This window comes from Malania oleifera, chromosome 3, assembly GCF_029873635.1.
Source record: "Malania oleifera isolate guangnan ecotype guangnan chromosome 3, ASM2987363v1, whole genome shotgun sequence".
Lineage (NCBI taxonomy): Eukaryota > Viridiplantae > Streptophyta > Magnoliopsida > Santalales > Ximeniaceae > Malania > Malania oleifera.
The window spans coordinates 22318291-22338100 of record NC_080419.1 but is presented as its reverse complement, the minus strand read 5'-3'; the positions used below and the strand labels follow the sequence as shown (position 1 = coordinate 22338100).

The 19810-nt window shown below is 38.2% G+C and overlaps 1 protein-coding gene across 1 annotated transcript in view; it reads left to right on the top strand.

The window, feature by feature from the left end:
• Positions 1-8543: 8543 nt before the first annotated feature.
• LOC131150274 (zinc finger CCCH domain-containing protein 34) overlaps positions 8544-19810 on the top strand; it is a 33753-nt gene continuing 22486 nt past the window's right edge. The window contains exons 1-6 of the mRNA XM_058100882.1: positions 8544-8925; positions 9057-9199; positions 9453-9518; positions 9725-9844; positions 9959-10291; positions 10375-10683. Of these exons, the coding sequence (XP_057956865.1) occupies positions 8832-8925; positions 9057-9199; positions 9453-9518; positions 9725-9844; positions 9959-10291; positions 10375-10683 (1065 nt within the window). The 5' untranslated portion in view covers positions 8544-8831. The remainder of the gene's footprint in view (positions 8926-9056; positions 9200-9452; positions 9519-9724; positions 9845-9958; positions 10292-10374; positions 10684-19810) is intronic.

Below are 19810 nucleotides of genomic sequence, written 5' to 3'. Positions count from 1 at the left end.
GCACTGTGTAAAATTAATACTGGACTGCATTTAACTGCGTGTATGTTGTATCATAATTACACTCAAATGCCACACACCGATATAACCTGTGTTCTTCCTTATTGAGAGGTGTCTCACCCTTGCAGTAAGTACATTTTTATAGGTCTTTTGAATAACCGGAAGGGAGCATTGTGGCTAGTGTACTGTGGTTAGCGCTTGGGTAAGTGCTAGGACTGTATTTTTGTGGGTTGCCATTTTGAGATGTATTTGGGCACCCGATTGTACATTTTTTATAGAGCCTATTTCTGCTATTGTATAGACTCTGGTATGGTAATGTATATATATAGAATGAGCTTTTCCGCTGCGTATATTTTGTTGTGTTTGGATGTGTTTAGGGTGTCTGGCAACCCCACGGGGTCAGACCCTCATCCTTTGTACTATATCTTTGGATGTTTTATCGGATACAGGGACAGGTTAGATTGCATTTTCACCCCCGGGGCCCATTTCTGGGTTCGGGCCGTGACAACTTAATATCAGAGCAAACCAAGTTGTTAGGTCTTGTAGACTTGGTTAGGCTTAGCTATAAGTACATACCAGAGTATAGGATATTAGATATGGGTAGAGTTGGTTGAGGGTTGTTCGGTTGCTAGACCGGGATTTGTCGATGGTATTCCGTGTTTTTCCTAGGATGACGATTCCAGTAAAAGCAGGGTAGATCATTGATGACTTTCGTGCTGGTATGACAGGACGGACCTAGACTTGGCAGGGAGTAGTTAACACGATTAGTGTAGATCATTGTGTTAACTATATGTGTTGTAGGGATACTGATAGATTCCTATTGTGTTACAGAATGGAGCTCAAGGATAATGACTTGGGAATGAGGCAACGAGTGATGAGTCCCCTTCTGTGCCTCGAGGTTTGACGAGGCAGGTGTTACGAGAGATTGGGCGGAGTGTGAGAAGATGTAAGAACTCTCCTATTGATGCGGGGTGCACCATTGAGAGGTTCACATGCATGCATCCTCCAACGTTCTCTGGAGTACCTGACCCAACGATGGCGGAGGACTGGGTGGAGAAGATGGAAAGGATCTTGGAGGTCTTGCACTACGCGGATAGGCAGCGAGTCCTTTATACCACCTTCCAGCTATCTGGGGAGGCGGGTCGATGGTGGACTGCGGTGAGTTTGCTAGAGAAGCAGAGAGCCGGTCCTAAGTAGATGTCATGGAGCCATTTCAAGGAGGTGTTCTTTGACAGATACTTCTCGGCTTCTGTACGTGATGCAAAGGCAGGTGAGTTTTCTTCTCTTACTTAGGGGAGTATGACGGTGCAAGGATATGCAGCTCGGTACATAGAGCTGTCCCGATTTGCGCCGTGTCTGATCTCGAGTGAATATAAGAAGACTCGGAGGTTTAAGAAGGGCCTGAGGAAGGATATCCGCAGACTAATGGGTATGCTTCAGATTCGCGAGTTCTCGGTGTTGTTGGATAAAGCCACGGTGATTGAGACCGGTATCCGAGAGGATGAGGTGGATCAGGAATCAAGGAAGATGACAGTACCTTCTGGTTCTTAGATTGGATCTCGTTAGGGATCGTGGAAGAAGAGGAATAAGGGCTCAGGCTACCGCCAGAATACCGAGCTTTAGGATTCTCAAGGGAGCCAGACTAGTGGTCGTTGTACCAGGTGCCTCAGACGGCACGAGGGTGAGTGTCGGTCTTTTGAAGGTAACTGCTATAACTGTGGTCGGCCTGGTCACATGGCTTGTGATTGTCGTGCATTGAAGCGAGATGTGCATGCCTTCAGTGGGAACCGAGGGAGCAATCAGATACCTCGGGTAACCGTCCAGATGAATACAGCTCCGACTAGAGTATATTCTCTTACTCCCGCGGACGCTGAGCATGCAGGGAACGTGGTGACAAGTACCTTATTATTGTTTTCAAATAAGGCTTCTGTTTTGTTTGATTCGGGTGCAACCCATTCTTTTGTATCTGTGAATTTTGTGGGGCGGTGTGGTTTTGAGACCCGAGTCATGAACGAGGTGTTATCTATTACTATGCCATCTGGGAGTGTATCGTTCTGTAGGAAGATGTTGGAAGACTGCCCAGTGGTGATTCAGGGGAAACTGCTACCGGCGAATCTTGTGGTATACGACATGTCGGGGTTCGATATCATTTTGGGGATGGATTGGTTGTTCTCTAGTTACGCGGTGATCGACTGTCATAGGAAGGTAGTAGTGTTTAGACCTCCTGGGGAGCAGGAATATGAATTCGTGGGATCGTGTGTGCGTTCGACACCACTGATTCTATCGGCATTGCAAGCGAGGACGCTACTCTTGGACGGATATCAGGGGTACCTAGCTTGTATGAAGGAACCGCCGTGGGTTGAGTTGAGGCTCAAGGATATTTGGGTAGTCGGCGATTTCCCGGATGTGTTTTCAGATGACTTACCCGGTTTACCTCCGGGTCGTGAGGTGGAGTTTGCAATAGAGTTGCTGTCTGGTAAGGCACCGATCTCTAAAGCTCCGTACCAGATGGCTCTAACAGAACTTTGAGAGTTGAAGGAGCAATTACAGGAATTACTAGACATAGGGTTTCATTCGACCTAGTGATTTGCCCTGGGGAGTTATAGTATTGTTTGTGAAGAAGAAGGACGGGTCGATGCGGATGTGCATTGATTACCGTGAGATTAACAAGGTAATTGTGAAGAATCGCTATCCTTTACCTCGTATAGATGATCTCTTTGACCAGTTGCAGGAGACGTGGGTCTTTTCGAAGATCGATTTGCGGGCAGGATATCATCAGGTGAGGGTCAAATCAGAGGATGTAGCGAAGACAGCTTTCCAAACTAGATACAGCCACTATGAGTTCTTGGTCATGCCATTTGGGTTGACGAATGCTCCGACGGTGTTCATGGATCTGATGAACAGGGTTTTCCATGAGTACCTAGATCGATTCGTAGTGATATTCATTGATGACATTCTGGTATACTCGAGGAGTACGGAAGAGCACGTGGAACATTTGAGGTTAGTGTTACCAATTCTACGGGAGAAGAAGCTGTATGCTAAGCTAAATAAATGTGAATTTTGGTTGAGTCAGATTGCGTTCTTAGGCCATGTGGTTACTGAGGAGGGTATCTTAGTTGATCCTAGCAAGATCGAAGTTGTGGTTGACTGGGTGAGGCCGAAGAATGTGTAGGAGGTTCGGAGTTTTCTAGGACTGGCAGGTTATTATCGTCAGTTCATGGAAGGGTTCTCTAAGCTATCTAAGCCTCTGACTCGATTGACCAGGAAAGGAGTACAGTTTGATTTGACTAGTGATTGCGAGCAGTGTTTTCAAGAATTAAAGCACCGGCTGCTTACTGCTCCAGTGTTGACCATTCCTTCGGGGGATGGTGGGTTTGTGATTTATAGCGATGCGTCTCTGAAAGGTTTGGGATGTGTGCTTATGTAGTAGGGTAAGGTAGTGGCGTATGCTTCTCAGCAATTGAAAAAGTATGAGAAGAATTACCCTAAGCATGATCTGGAATTGGCTGTTTGTTGTTGTTGTTGTTGTTGCTCCTTTTCCAAGGTCCTTGATTCCTACCAAAGTGAAACCCTTGTGACATGGGCCTTTTTCTCTAGTTGGATATTTTCGCACTCCTTTGTAGACTTTCTTCTGCCTTCGTTGCTTTGTTTACCAAATTGGAGAAGTCTTCGAGCTCGAATACTGTTACCATTTCATAAATCCTTGAGTTTAAGCCTTCTTCAAATTTTCGAGCTTTTTTTGATTCGTCCAGAACCAAATATGATGCAAAACGGGATAATTCAATGAATTTTGCTGCATATTGTTGTACATTCATATTTCCCAGTTTCAACTCCAAAAATTCCCTGGCCTTAGCATCTCTGGTGGTTTTGGGGAAAATTTGTTCAAAGAAGACTTCCTTTAAACGCTTCCATGTAAGGATTGTTGGATTTGGTCATTCCTTTAGGAGTAACTTTTTTGAGTTCCACCAGCGTTTGACCTCACTAATCATTTTATAGGAAGCACATAACACATTTTGTTCATCCGTGCAATAAAGGACTCGTAGTATTTCTCCCATTGATTGCATCCAATCTTCTACAGCAATTGGATCAGCTTTTCCCTCAAAAGTCGAAGGGTGCATTCAATTGAACTATTCCATCGTACAACCTTCATGGGCTAGTGGACCATTCCGTTCCTTGGAATTCCGCAGAAGTTCCGCCATGACTTGTGTCATATCACGCAACACCATAGTAGCATTGATGTCTTCTCCATTGCAAGTCCCCACATTATTCTCGTTTCCTTCAACACTTACGTTGTTGTTCTTCGGGTCCATTCTAAGGGAAGGACTAGAGTTATTTTAAAATCATAACCTTTAAGTTTAATCAAAGTTATAGGCAAAAGAAAAACGTCCTAATTTACCCGATCTTACCCACATCATGGTTATGCCTATGCTCTGGTAAAATTATTTCTTAAAGTCTACAGAACCTATAACCTATTGCTCTGATACCAAATGTAATCCCCCAAACCCGAAGGGTCTGGGATATTTACATTTTGTCATTGATTTACAGTGGAAGTAAATAAACTCAATTATTATTAAACTAGAGTGCTAATTATCTATATTACAATCATTTATTTCAAAAGAAGAAAAATTACATAAACATAAATATTTGGTATCATACTAATATTTCTAATCAAGCTTTATTTTTTTTATTCTATTCCCACCCGCATGCTTGTTATGTCTGATTTCTGATATGTCCTTTAGAGTTATCTGAAATGTAAAAATATAATTGGGGTGAGACGACACTCAATAAGTAAATACGATTATTATTAGTGTGTGGCCAAAATGAACTTTTAAAATTTCGTAAAACAATATTTAATACTATAATTTCAAAACTGCTTGTAAAATAAATGTAAATTTAAAAATTTCCGTATAAAACTTTTGTTATCAACTACAACAGTAAAATTTTATAATCATATACTATAACTGTTAAATTAAACTTTTAACTTTAAAACTGTAAAAATATTTAATTATTTACATATATATACTTTTCTTTATACATTTCCTTTAGATCGTCATTTAGGCATAAGAATGACCCTTTTCACATAAACATACACTTTTCCTTCAAATCATCAATAACTCTATACACGTAATTAAATATGTATAAACATATATTGTAAAAATCACCCTTAGGCCTGTTTGCCATGAGTCATGTTTACCCCCATGATTGGGTTATGCGATCCGAAAACTAGACTTAGCTGGCTGGCCGACCAAACTAAATCAAAGTACGTAAACATTAAGCGAGATTTTCCTTATTAAGTCCTGGTCCGGAACCAGGTGTGCACTCAGGGGAAATCCACTAACATAAATAACCACTCTGTAAACAGTGTAGGTGCACTCTGATCCGTTTAAACTTTAAACTGCGGTACCGAGAATCTGTAACTTTGAACTTCCTTTGCCATAAGGGGTTTTAAAATCATCTTATTATAATTTATGTAATTTAAAATAATATCGTGAAAATATCATCTTTACTCATATTTTCATGAAACATGCAACATAGAAATAAACTCATGCCACACAATTTTCGTGTTATATATATATATTGAATAGAAAGAAACGCTTAAAATTACTCGAGTGGATTAGAACATTTCTTAATCCAAAAATAAATGCAAGAATATTAAAATTAAAATTGGTATAATTAAATATGCGTAAAAATAAACTCAAGAGAATTTTATGAAAGTAAGTAATATAAACGAAATTTACTTACAAATAAACTCGGGTATAAATTTTAAATGAAAATCTAACATAATCTAATTTACTTATCTCTTCTTTTACCCTGTGCTACGAATACGATAACTATATCTAAGAAATGAGATCGGAAAGAGTGGGTGAAACTTACTCAAAAATTCTCTCTCCACCACTAATTCTTTCACTCACTATTCCTTCTCTTCCTTTGAAATTTTTTGTGAAAAATGAAGGTTGAGAGCTTCCTATTTATAGAAAAATTTTGGGAAAGAAGTGGAATTTGTAAAAGTGTAGGAAGAGGAGTGAAATTATAATTTTTTTAAAATTAAAGAATGGGTAAGGGGCATGTTAGGTATGAGTTGAGTATGAGATAGGGATGGAGGTCATGTGGGAGTGTTTGCCACCACTCCCATTTAATTTTTAATTAATTACTTAATTAATTAATTAATTATTTATTTTATTATTTTATTTTTTAAAATTATTATTATTATTATTATTATTATTATTAAGCCATGTTTTAGTTTTTTTTAAATAATTAAATTCGAATTTTGAAAACTCATGTGGGCCCCACATGGTCTTGTGGGTCCCACACAACTTCGAGACCCAAGTGGGTCCTACGTAACTCCCATAGTCTTCATACGATTTTATGAACCGTACACAGTTTCGAAACTCATGTGAACCCCCACACGACTTCAGGACTCATGTGGGTCCCACACGGTCTTGTGGGCTCCACATAGAATACATATATTATTATTATTTTTTCATATATTTTTACAATTTGTGTTAGTCAAAATATTATTTTATGTACTTATTTACGTATACAAACAGTGTCTACTCTGTTTTATCCTATGAAATTTCAATTTGATTAGGCCGACCTCTTGGGAGCGACTGAGCCGCAATGGTCTCTGAGCACTCGCTTAGACAAGGTCTTTCTTAGGCAACAAACATGGAATCAAGGATCCTAATAGAGAAACACTTTCGTTGTGATACTAACTAAATGACCATTATTATTATTCTACTTTTTTTTTTTTGGTTATTATAGTGTATTTCATAATTTCTACTTTATTCTCAGCATTTCACGATTTCAGTACAAATTCACAACTCAGTATAAAACCACAACCCAGTATAAATTCACAACTCAGTATAAATTCACCACTCAATATAAAATCATAATTTCACTGTGTATATTCATAACTCAGTATAAAATTCATACTCCAGTATAAAATCATATTCATGTATAAAATCACATTTTCACCCTAGAATATCAAAAAAGGATTCCAACCGATTTAATTCTACAATTATAACAAATTATTCTCATGCCGCACAATTTAAATGCTTATACCATAATATAATAAACTGTTCGGGGAAAATATATTTTGCAGAAAACAACGATTTGATCATCTCCATAATTTTTATTTACTTCACAATATATATTTTTCAGGAAAATGGGAGATGATTACCCTACTAACTTGATTTTAACCAAATACATATATAATAACCAAAAATCATCCTTTCCATATGCCTAAATAATTCAAAAAAATCATATACAGTATTTCGGTATTTAAATTCTCAATTTAATTGGTTCAATTTAAAAAATAACTGACATAATCCATTCATCTTACCGTAGCTCTGGAGTGGTGCTTACGACGTCCTAATGACGAATCTACTTCGGTTAAAGTATTGAGGAACAGAGTTAGGACCCGAATATGATATTCGTTTTTCCAATTTGTCCGAGAAGTGACCAAGAAATTGAAGAGAGAGAGAGAGAGAGAGAGAGAGAGAGAGCTTGAGGAGAGAGAGTTACAAAAGAACAGGGAGAGAGAGACGACTCGGGGGAGTTAAATTGTTTCTTCAATGTTAAGGAAGTCTCAGCCTCCTTTATAAATATATATATATATATATATATATCTTTATTCAAATAAGTTTTATATTATTATAATATTATTTATTTTATTTATTTATTTAATTTAATATAATAATAATTTTTTTTAAATTACACTTACACACATATTAATTTTGGAATCGTTTGAGAAAAATAGTTTGATTTGAAGTAATTCTAAATGTTTGAAAGCTTGAAACTAGATTAGTCGGATAGCATTTATCGATGCTAGGATCCGACCTACGTTAACAACTTTATTCTCTTATGATTTATCGAGTTATAGGGGAAGATCATTAGAACTAGATTGGTATCAATTCAAATAAAGCCTAGTCAATTTTTTTAAACAAATAAAAAGCGAAATAACTCACAGCGTTGCAAATCAAATTTTGAAAAAACCACCTAGGTCACACCAGAGGAGGTGACAGACGGATAAATTATGTTGATCTAATAAATTGTTTAAATAATCAATTTTCATTCTCAATAAATTATAAATAGACTGATATTTTTACACAATCCACATATTTTTGGAGTCTCATAAATTCTTATTAGTTAAAATAGTACAAAGAAATAAAATGGACATGTGGATAAGTGTGAACTCCTGAATTTACCCTTCCTTTGGAGTTGTGAGGTCAACTTCAAGGGGTGCAGGATTAGTCACGTGGACCGTAAAACGGACACGTGGATATCCGGTGCGTAATAAAAAAAAAAAAAAAAAAAAAGAAGTAAAACACGCTAACATGACAAGTACTTAGTAAAAGGTGGGGGGCATAAATGTAATTTGAGACAAGACCAATGGGTGTAACTGCTGGCCACCAGTTCTAATTGGGGAGTGGCCCGCGAGCTTCATCATTTTTTGCGGGAAAATTAACCACTAGGCGGAAACACACTTTCCTGTGTTTGGCGCGTACGCAAACAAACAGCCAAAAATAAGGGCCCAAGCGCAAGAAAGATCAAACGCTTTGAAAACAAGAGAGAGAGAGAGAGAGAGTGAGAGAGAACCAGAGGGAGGGAGGGAAGAGGGAGAGAGAGAGAGAGAAGCAAAGCAAACCAAGACAATCCAAACTACCCGAAAAGTCTCTCTCTCTCTCTCCCTCTCTCTCGCTCTCTCTCTCTCTCTCTCTCCTAAAATTCTCCATTTGATCACTACTACAGGGTCTCATTCCTCTGTACAACATTCCGCGGCTCGGGTTTTGCTCCCCCACCGTCCGTGCAGCTCCGGAAAGCGGGTCCGTACAATGGAGCGGTACGGTAGGGGCTCGGCCACGGAGGGGTCGCAGCCGGATCCGCCGCCGAAATGGAGCTCGCTGCCGGCCGAAACAGGGCTCGAAGGTAACGTCTTTCTCCCTGCATTTCGGTTCCCCGCGTGGTTTCGATGCGGTTTCGCTTTCGCGGGGTTGGGTTTGTGGAATGGTGTGGAGTTTTGTCTGAATTGGTTCCTTTTCTGGATTTTGCAAATGCAGAGCCCGTGTGGCAGCTGGGATTGGGCGGCGGCGATTCGTACCCGGAGCGGCCGGGCGAGGCCGACTGCATCTACTATTTGCGCACGGGCCTTTGTGGCTACGGCGCCCGGTGTCGGTTCAATCATCCTCGCGAACGTACTATGGTAATTTGTTGATTTTTCTTGCGTTTGCTTCAAATTGGCGGATATTAGGGCTTAATTAGAGGGTTTTGATATAGAGTTCACGCGATCATTTTTATGGTCAGCTAAGTTTGATCTTGAAATTTCCATGCTTTATAGTTGGTAGTTAGATTCGGATTCGGTGCCAATTTTACTTAGTACACATCATTGTTGTTGGGGCGAAGTTATTAGATTTATTACTTTAAAAGTAGTGAAGTTTTTGATAAACGCTGCTCAGGCTGTGGGGGCTGGAAGAGCTGGGGGTGGAGGGTATCCAGAACGAGTGGGGCAACCTGTATGCAAGGTACTTCAGTGATCTATTACTATTTGATGAAGCCTGCTTGATGTTTGACAATGCAATTGCTTTCCACTGTCCGCTTTTATGTGCATTTGAATGAAAGGAGCCTATATAGTTTATTATAATTTTCTTTTTCCTCTGGAGAGCTTCTACATTTTCTAGATATATGAATTCTTGTATTATTGATTACGGCATTCCCATGCAATTTGCAGTTTTATATGAGGACTGGAACTTGTAAGTTTGGTACTTCTTGCAAGTACCATCATCCGAGACAGGGAGGTGGACCTGTTAGCCCCGTCTTACTAAATTATTTAGGATACCCTCTACGGCCAGTATGTATTTTTTCAACTTTCTTCAGTCTATTTCTATTTGTCCCAGGTTATTTGGAAACAATGTTTCATGAAATATGCAGCTAAGTAGGCTAAAAAATTTAGTTCTCCTTCCAGGGTGAAAAGGATTGTTCCTTCTACATTAGAACGGGAGAGTGCAAATTTGGCATAAGCTGTAAATTCCACCATCCACAGCCAGCAGATGTTCAAATGCCTGCACCAATGCCAGCTCCTGCAGCATCACCTGTGCCCGCAGCTGTACCTCCAGCTGCTTTATACCCATCAGTGCAGCCTCCCTCTGGCCCTTCATCTCAACAATATGGGTTTGTGCCTGGTGTTTGGCAAGTTCCAAGGTCTCCTGTGGTACCAGGCTCATATGTCCAAGGGCCTTATGGTCATGTTCTGCTTCCCCCAGGGATTGTTTCAATTCCTAGTTTGAGTCCTTACCCGGTAGGAGAGTAAATTCTTGCTTGATTTTCTTCTTGTTTTTCTCAAGTTGTATACATTTTTAATGAGTTACTAAACTGGAGCAGGCTCCGTTGAGTCCAGTTGCCTCTCCTAGTACTCAACCCTCTGCTGGAGCATTTTATGGAGTAGCACAATTCTCTCCTTCAGCGCCTGCCTATACTGGGTCCTATACACCCATGCCTTCTCTAGGCCCTTTGATTGATTTCCCAAAGGAACACACATTCCCAGAAAGACCTGGTCAACCTGAATGCCAGTATTACATGAAAACAGGTGATTGTAAATATGGATCCTCTTGTAGGTATCATCATCCTGCAGAATGGAACGCATTGAAAGCAGATTGTTCTTTTAGCCCTGCGGGTCTTCCTTTGCGCCCAGTGAGTATCATCTAATATGCTCTTTTTTTAAAGAAAAAAAAATGCCATGTATCCTTTGTTTGTCTTCATGTTGAAAACAAATGACTACAGTAAAAGCTATGTGAATGTTAGTTTGAAGCTTACAGTGCAGGGAGTTGGAACTTACTTTCCAGAATTTATAAAATTTGCTTGTGGCCAATAAGAAATAATATCAAACTATATAAGTAGAACCCCCTGTATGTGCTGGCAGGCAAGTGCAACAGCCTTATATTTTATTTACATAATTTTTTTACAATTTTATAAAATTTTTGGTAGCCGATTTTTCCCCTCAATACGTGGAGATTACTATTTGATCTTATGTTCTTTATTTGTTTTTAATGTAAATTTATTTAATGAATGTCTTGGATACTCATCTCTTGTTGAAATTTTGCTTAGAAAGGATGTTGACAATGTGTCCAGATGAGCACAGATGCTTTATACACACAGGAAAATGTACTTATCAGATTAAGACTAAGAAGAAGGATCAAATGTATTAGATCTTGTTTATGGATGATAGAAGAGAACTTGGAAAATAATTATCAGATTGTTTCTATAAAAATTACAAACAATAACCAGGTCAGACTTCAGAAATTTTGGGGTTTTGTGTGTTTTTAGGTGGTGTTGAGATTGCAGTGTTGTAATTTTTTGAGCCTGAAATTTTGCATGATACCACTACTGAAGACCTTTTGTGTGTTTTTGGTTGGTGTTGTAGATAGCTACATTGTGATTTGTGACCCTGAAAATTTGTTATGTTACCATTACTGAAGGCCTTTTGTGTTTATCCAAAATGATTTATAATATGATGGTTGATAAAAGATGTGTGGCCAAAGTAGATTTGGCAGATGTGAAGGATCAATTGAACTTCATTCTCAAAGCTGTTTGAAGCATATGAAGCACTGAGGTTCCTGCAAATGAGCGTGCTTTCTAGGAACAGCTGTATTTAGTTGTGGTCCCAAAACTTATCTGTTCTTTCATGTGGTTGGTCATTATCTAGGTCCTCTTTGCATGACCTTGTTTACAACTTCATGCTGACGAGTCTTATCTGCTGCAGCCACTGCTGGAATATTTTGGATTTAAGGTTTTGGTGAATCAAATGTTCTGTTAAATGATTGGCTGGACCAGGAGGATTGGTGATTTTGAGCAGAACTTGACTGAGTAGTTTTGAAGGGTCCTGTATAGTTTAAATGCATGTTTGTGATCTGGAAATATTGGGAAGAGCAAAGCTGGCCTTGCAACAGATGATGATATGGTGATTGCCGCTGCAGGTTTGGAAGATCTCAGGTAAACTAGTTTGTGAATTCTGTGGTTGTTGTAGCACAGATTTGAGTTCAAAACAGCTATTTGGTCCTGGTTTCAAATTTGAAACCCTTAACTGCTAATCATTCACAGTTGTATGAGTGGACTGCTGGAAATAGTTCTCTCAACGAAGCAATCGGACAATTTTTGCTTTATTTTGAAAAATACTTCCAAGAAAGCAGTTTGTAATTGGGGTTTTATTAGAAGAGAATTGTGAGTGGTGTTAAGTATGTTGTGCATTAACAGTTGTAGACCTGGTGTATCACCTAGTATGGGTGGATTTTGCAAAGTCTGGAAGTAAAAAAGAAGGGATGGATAATTTATCTGGTAATATCCTAGTGGGAGAAATTTTTGTTACTAAAACTTTAACAGTTTGTAGTGCAAGAACTCTGTTTGAGCAACAATTCTTCATGACAGGTTTTCAAGTGGTGAAGGAATGTAATTGGAAACCAAAGTTTTATTAGATGAAGACAAATGGAAGACATGAACACTACAGTACGCTCATCTGAGAGTTAACGAAGGCACAACATTATACAAAGCCAGAACAGTGAAATCACTGAAAAGATGCATTGCAATCAACAACTCTGGGAAGGACTGACCTTTGATCTAGAAACTCCCTTGAATGAAAATTTGAAATATGTGCATTAGTTGAAGAGATTTGACCCCTTGTACTTGGACCTCAAATCAATACAGTAACTGTGAAATGGATTGGCCACTGAGGTCGCCCAAAATATTGAGACAAGAAATTATGAATCTTTGAATTATTGTGCAGAAGATGAAGGCACAAGCTGCCAATTCTATGCTGTTTAATTATGACACCATTTTAAATTAACCAATTTCTTAGTAATCATGTGGCTTGATATCAGAATTTTGTTGGTGACAGCAATTAGTATAAGAAACTTTTGAAGAATGGAAACCCAAACTGCCTACCAGGATAAGGCTATCAATATAAGTGCTACATTATGGAAATTAAATCAATTTCATATTCTGATTCTCTCCAGTATCTAAATCTTGAAATTCTATGTGCTAATCTACACCCTGGTTTTTTCTAGTTGCTTTGGGGAAAAAGGTGGATTACTATTCCTAGTCCTCTAGCATCATGACACTCCCACAGTCTCAACAGTCAAATAAATCATTTAATCTGTCAAAGATGTTTGATGGGCAAAAGGAAGGGCGAGAAGAGTGCTGATTGAGGTATTGAGCAAAGACATGTTTGTAAAGGAATGAGCAGAGGAATAGGCCTCAATGAAGGTGTTTGTGAGAAAAGGATTCATTTAGCTCTAATTGGGTTGGATTAAACTATGTGAGTTAGATTGTTAGCATTCTTACTGAACTTGGGATTTCATTGTACTTCCACACTTGCCCCTTGGAAACACCACTTTAGGATATTATATTCCCTTGTACTCCAGCGCTGGAAATTTCTGGAAATTCCATCTCTAAAGAGGCAATGTGCATTTGTCATCCCAAAAACATGTGCCACAAATTACTGATTTGAAAAGTAGTACTGTAAGAGGTAAATTAAAAATAGAGAGAGAGAGAGAGAGAGAGTAAACAGCAACACTCTAGTCATCCTCATTCTCTTCCTATTTATAACTTGCCATCTTCTCAATGGAGCATCACTCTTTTATCTAGCTTCTATATTTGAAACTTTGTTTTTTTATTGGAAGTTCTCTCCCTCTCTCTCTCTCTAAATTTATTAAAATCATTGTTCGATTCTTGTTCGATGAAATTTTCTTTCCAAATCATTCATATTTAGGATTTTTTTGCTGAGTGCAAACCATTATAGCCATAATTTGGTCTTTGGTGTGGCAACCAAGTAAAATCTGGTTTAGAGTTAGGCTGTGGAGTTCATATTTGATTTTTTCTCTTGAGGCAAACTTTTGGGACACATTTGAGAATTTGAGTTGTTAAATATTTATGTATATGGATTTAAGTTCAATGAAATTAATGGTACTGGGGTTTAATTACTAGGATTTTGAAAAGCGATGCATTCAAGGTTAGTGTAATTTCAATTTCTTGGACATTTTCATAAACTTGTAGTATCAGTCTGATAGTTCATCAGTGAAACCATATTATTGTTGTAAAGTTGTGGATGGAGGAGAGAAGAAGACAAGAAGAAAATAAGAGAGAAAAGAGGCAGCAGTTTCCTTGAGCATATGTACTGCTCCAGGCCTGACCCTTAATATTAATACTAAAAAAGACATGTAAGACAAAAATGCCCCCACTCAAACCATGTACTTACTAAAATAGTATATTCTATTCTAGCACTACCCTCAAGCTGCAGGTGTATAAATGTTGCCTAGCCCAAATTAGTTACCATAAGACAAGGCAAGCTTAAACAAAGCCTTTGTGAAAACATCACCTATCTCATGCATAGATCTCACATATGGAGTCTTGACAACCTTCTTCAACACAATATCCTTCACAAAATGACAGTCAACTTCAATGTGCTTTGTGATATAAATGGTAGTTCAATTGTCACAAACCATATCTATGGGTTTGTAACCAATAATCCCATCTTTGACGCAAGAGACTTCAACTGCATAAGCTTATTTATATTATGAGCCATAGCTTAGTATTTTGCTTTAGCACTAGATCTTGCTAAGTTAGTTTGTTTCTTACCACACCAAGTTATGTATATATATGATGAGATTCCATTGACATAGAGCCAATCCTAATAGGGATTGGAGGGTCTGCTTAGTGTGCATCTAGTAGGAATTGAACCTACAGATTTGCTAATGCATCAGATAGTTTCTATTACATTTATATATTAAACCTCTTCAAGGAGAACCTTTGAGATATGGTAGAATTCTACAAACAACACGGTTTGGAATTTTCCATAAACTGGCTCACCTCCCCATGGTCTAAGGACAGTCAAGTGGATCAACATGCCAATGAACTGCCTGTATCAATGTTTGTCTTCAAAGTTGGGGCCAACATCCCTAGACAACTTGATATTGGGATCAATAGGGTATGGTTTAGCTCTTAGCATACTAGTCTCACTTATCGTTGAGATATACTCAAGTCTTTGATAACATTTTGCTTGAACCCACTTTGGACATCTGCACTCTCGTTTTGATCACTGCTAGTGATGATGATGTAATCAATATAAACTACTAAAAGTATCACACATATCTTCTTTTTGCGGACAAAGACTCTAGATAAAACCAAATGTAGAGGCCACCTTACTAAATTTGTCAAATCAAGCTGGAAGAGACTTCTTAAGATCATAAATGGCCTTATGCAACCTACGCACCATACCATCCTCCCTCTGAGCAAAATACCCAGGAGGTTGCTCCATGTATACCTCTCCCTACAAATCTCCATACAAGAAGGCGTCTTCACATCCAACTGATGTATGAGCCAATCAAAATTAACTGCCAACAAAATCAATACACAAATTGAATTTAGTCGAGCAACAGGGGAGATATTCTAAAAATAACAAATACTGTATGTTTGGATGTACCATTTTGCTACCAATCAAGCCTTTTGCCCTTTAGTAGAGTTTCACAAAGATAGTTGATGGTGCAGATCCAACAACATTTAACCAACTCCTTACTGGAAGGAAGATTCACCAAGTCCCTTGCCCCTTGTGGTCAAGGCGTTCATATCTGCACTCATTGCATGCTTCTAGCATGCATAGGTCGCGCTTCAACACATGAAAAAGGGATAGAAGCAAAGAAAATAGACGAGGCAAAAGAATGTATCGGATTGAAAGTAAAGAACTAAAACATAACGCACAATAGGAAAAGCAACTAAAGACTGTTGATTACATATTTGGGTACGTTTTTGGTGAGCAGTCAGCATATCTAGTCATGCTAGGATGGTTCTCTAGAATTAAAAGGTGAAATGGTGAAGGGTAAAGGAGGTGGATGCATGGTGATAGTGATGTCTATGCTTGGTTTATAAACCCTTTAATTGTTTCTCTGGGTCAGTAATTGATGGATTTGGAAAAAGGAGCAGTAAGTTTTCCAGGGATAAGGTTAGGAACAAGAGGATCAACACACAAAGGGAACTATAAATCATTGATGGACTCATAATTGACTCACCAAAGGAGGACCCAAAACTAGAGAAATAAGGTGACCCCTTAAATAGGTAAGTCTGCACTAACATATTGCTTGTGCATGTGGGGATCATAACAACTATATCCTTTTTGAATTTTGAGTACCCAATAGACACATATTTACCAGCTCGTGGAGAGAACTTGCCCTGACCAATATTTGAAGCATGAACAAAATATGTGCTCCCAAATACACGAGGCATAATGTAGAACATGGATTTTTCTGGTTACAAGGAAGAGGGAACCTGTCCCCCTTGGAACACTTTGAGGGCATCGTGTTAAGCAGAAAACAGGCTGTAAAAAGAGTCCAAAAGGTTTTAGTAACATGCATGTGAAAGAGTAGAGACCATGTTATGCCAAGTAAATGCCTATTTTTCTGTTCAGCTACTCCGTAGGATGTTTGATGAGTGATCCCTTTGGCTAAGCAAAAAGACTGAATCTCATTTTGAGCAAATTCATCTCCATTGATAAAAAAAATTTGAATACTAAAGCCGAAACAAGTTCTTATTTCTTAGTAGAATTGAGTGAATACATTAAGAAATTCAGACCTGTTTTTTAACAAATAGATACATGTGGTGCGTGAAAAATCATTAGAAAGGACAAAATCATATCCAACCAATTTGCAAAGGACAATGAGTGAAACATCATGTTTGCGTCAATTCATGAATCTGTGCTATTCCACAACCACACAAACAATATGTCAATTCTATTTTGTCCATTGGAGACAAAGGAGAATGCAGCAAATAATGGATTTCCCTTTCGTGTCAATATACACATGCACTGCCTGAGACCATAACTGAAAGTTGGAGGATCCAACCAATTTGATGGCTGACATCTGTAAGCTCTCTCTATTCTGATGCCATCAAAACCACCCGTATAACCATAATCAGTGCAGATCAGTTGTAGGAATGGATAATGCACCAACTGTGCAGAATCAGACAATGCACACAAGCACAGAGTAGCACTTCAGAACTTCAAAGGTCTAAAACTTCAAGAGGCAGCTCTGACCACAAAACTGAAGTTACAATCCTACAAGGAATTACTTGATCACACAGAAGAAGGCTGACCACAACAAGCACTGCAGGCACTTAAACAACATGGCAGCGCCGGAAGATGCAGGCATTATGACTGGCAGCAACTAGAAGTGAGTGCAGGCAAGAATAGGAAATAGAGATGCAACACCAATCGGCACCACCAGCAACTGCTACAAGATTGCAAACAATCATTCATGGACACATGTAGCATCAGAAGAGCATCACTATGCCACAAACAGCCAGTGAACAGAAGAAAAGCTGCAGTATTCCATAAACAGAGTAACTGAATTCACATCAGTAAACCACCACAAACACATACAGCATCCTACCAAGGATGCTGCAGAGCCTAACTGTGATGAGAAGTGTCCCTAAACAACTCTCAAGCCAATCAGAAAATCAAATTTGAGAACAGGGAAGATAAAAGAAAAAACAAAAAAAACAGTGTATCTAAAAACAACTCAGGTAAATCAGATTTAGAGGAGATTAACACACTGATTCCATGTTGTAAAGTTATGGATGGAGGTGAGAAAAAGTGAAGAACAGAAGAAGAAAAGAAAATAAAAAAATGGCAGTTTCCTGGAGCATACATACAGCTCCAGCTCTGCCAATAATTAAAAATGACATGAAAGACATAAATGCCCCCACTCAAACCTCGTAATTACTAAAACAGCATATTCTCTTCGAACAATTATCAAAGAGGCTGAGTGGCCTGGAGAATTCTTTAAATGAGATGTTGTCGTTTGAACATTTGGAGACGTTGATATCTTTGATGCTCCTTTCTTTTTTTCTTTCTTTCTTTGGGGCATCTTCTCTGTTCCTTGGGCGAGTGTTCAGCTTACTCAAGGCTGGTCCTGAATACTAGAAACCTGGCAGTCATGCATTGGATATGCAGTGGATGCCTTGGGGGAACAAGAATCCATGTCTCTGCTACGCAGTCTGGAGATGTTATTCTTGTTATAACTTTAACTTTTCATGTTTATTATTTATGGATTTTAATTTATTAGTTCTTCTGGCACATATAATTCTTATTATCTTCTCTTCTTTCTGAAATCTTGAAAATTAAATTAAGAGTTACATCATACCTGATTGTCATGACAAAAAAGTTATAAGCTGCAGCCATTTAATTAATTAATTAAAAATTCACGTTTTTCATATATAATGTGAGAGTAACAAAAGATACTCATGTGCATTCAAAATATATGACCTGGAACTTGCAATATCCATGACTTTTTTCAGGAATTGTTATGTTGACATGTATGTTTTATGTCACACATACTAAGGCACATCCTCACAGACTTGGATGGCTAGTTACAACTCCAATATATTGCATATTTCTTCTTGTACAAAAACCTACACAGTTTTATTGTGGAACTACAACTTGCTTAGTTCCTTTTTCACCTCTTAAAAAACCAGAAATCAAGGAGCTTAGTTCCATTGACTGAAAATAAATTGAGAAAATGAATTGTTAGATAAGAAGGGACTGTGGTTGGCTGATCCTGGGGGGAATGAAGTTTGTGCAGATGGTGATAAACTAAAGCAGAAGACAGCGTGAATTAGCAGATCTGCATAGTTATGTCAACTATAAGATGGGAAGGGTTTTAGGAGGGGTTAATTTGAGCTTGTTAGGTTTTCTTTTAGTTCTTTATTTTTTGCTTTCTATTCTTTTTTCTTTTTGCTTTAAGGATCTTGTCCTTTTTTAGGCTGTCTTCTCTTTTCTTTTTCTTAATAAATTTCTTTTTCTATCAAATAAATAAATCAAGAAAGTCCTTGCATGTCATTTTGTAATATTTGTCACTTTCATCATGTCTCTTTTCCTTTAGTCTCCAACTGATTGTTTCTATCCTTCACAGCCATTAGATTTACATGCGCACAAGTGGAAGATTTTCAGCCATTGAACATCAAACACTTTTCTCAACTGCCCGAAACTTTTCTTAAAACTTCACACACAAATATAGTATGAGAAGCTGTTTAAGGAGTTGATCATGCAGTGTGTGCCATGTAACCAACAAGTTGTTTGCTTTTCCTACACATCTATTGTCATTTACGCCATGTGATATTTCAAATTTATTTTGTTTCTATAATGGATGTATCTTGAGAAACTGTTGTGTGATTATGTAGTGCATGAGACATTATTGGAAAACAAATGCGTTCAATTTGTGTGCGGAAATCTTTCTAATCTCAACTTAACTTAGTTATTGTAACAGTCACTTGTCTGCCACACTGAATTGTTATCCACCACGTATTGCTTTGAAATGAAATCAACTTTGGAAGTTTTTTTAGTGCAGTCATTTGATATTTTATAGAAATTACATCTAGGTTGTTTTAGTGGAGCAAAGATTGATCTAAAGTCTCGCACTGTTTTGTCTTCTCCACAATGCATTTTAAGTTTGAAGGTCATGTCCAAGTTGGTCATGTTTGTGTGTGTCTGCGTGCTGCTCCACATTACTAAAAATTTGAGGCTTACAATTTGATGAGAACTTCCATCATCAAGTACTGTCCTGAAGCTTGACAAAGCATTGAGCATTTAGAAAGGCAAAAGAGGAGATAGATAACAGCCTCATGAACAAAGCGGTGCACAAAAATTACTTATATTTCTATATTGACTCAAGATTCTCAATAAGAAAGCTGGGCCTCACCCCGAAGTCACTGACCTAAATAAATTAAGTCATGCAGCATGATGTGCCCATATGACTAGCCTGGACCATTCAAGATTAGTGAG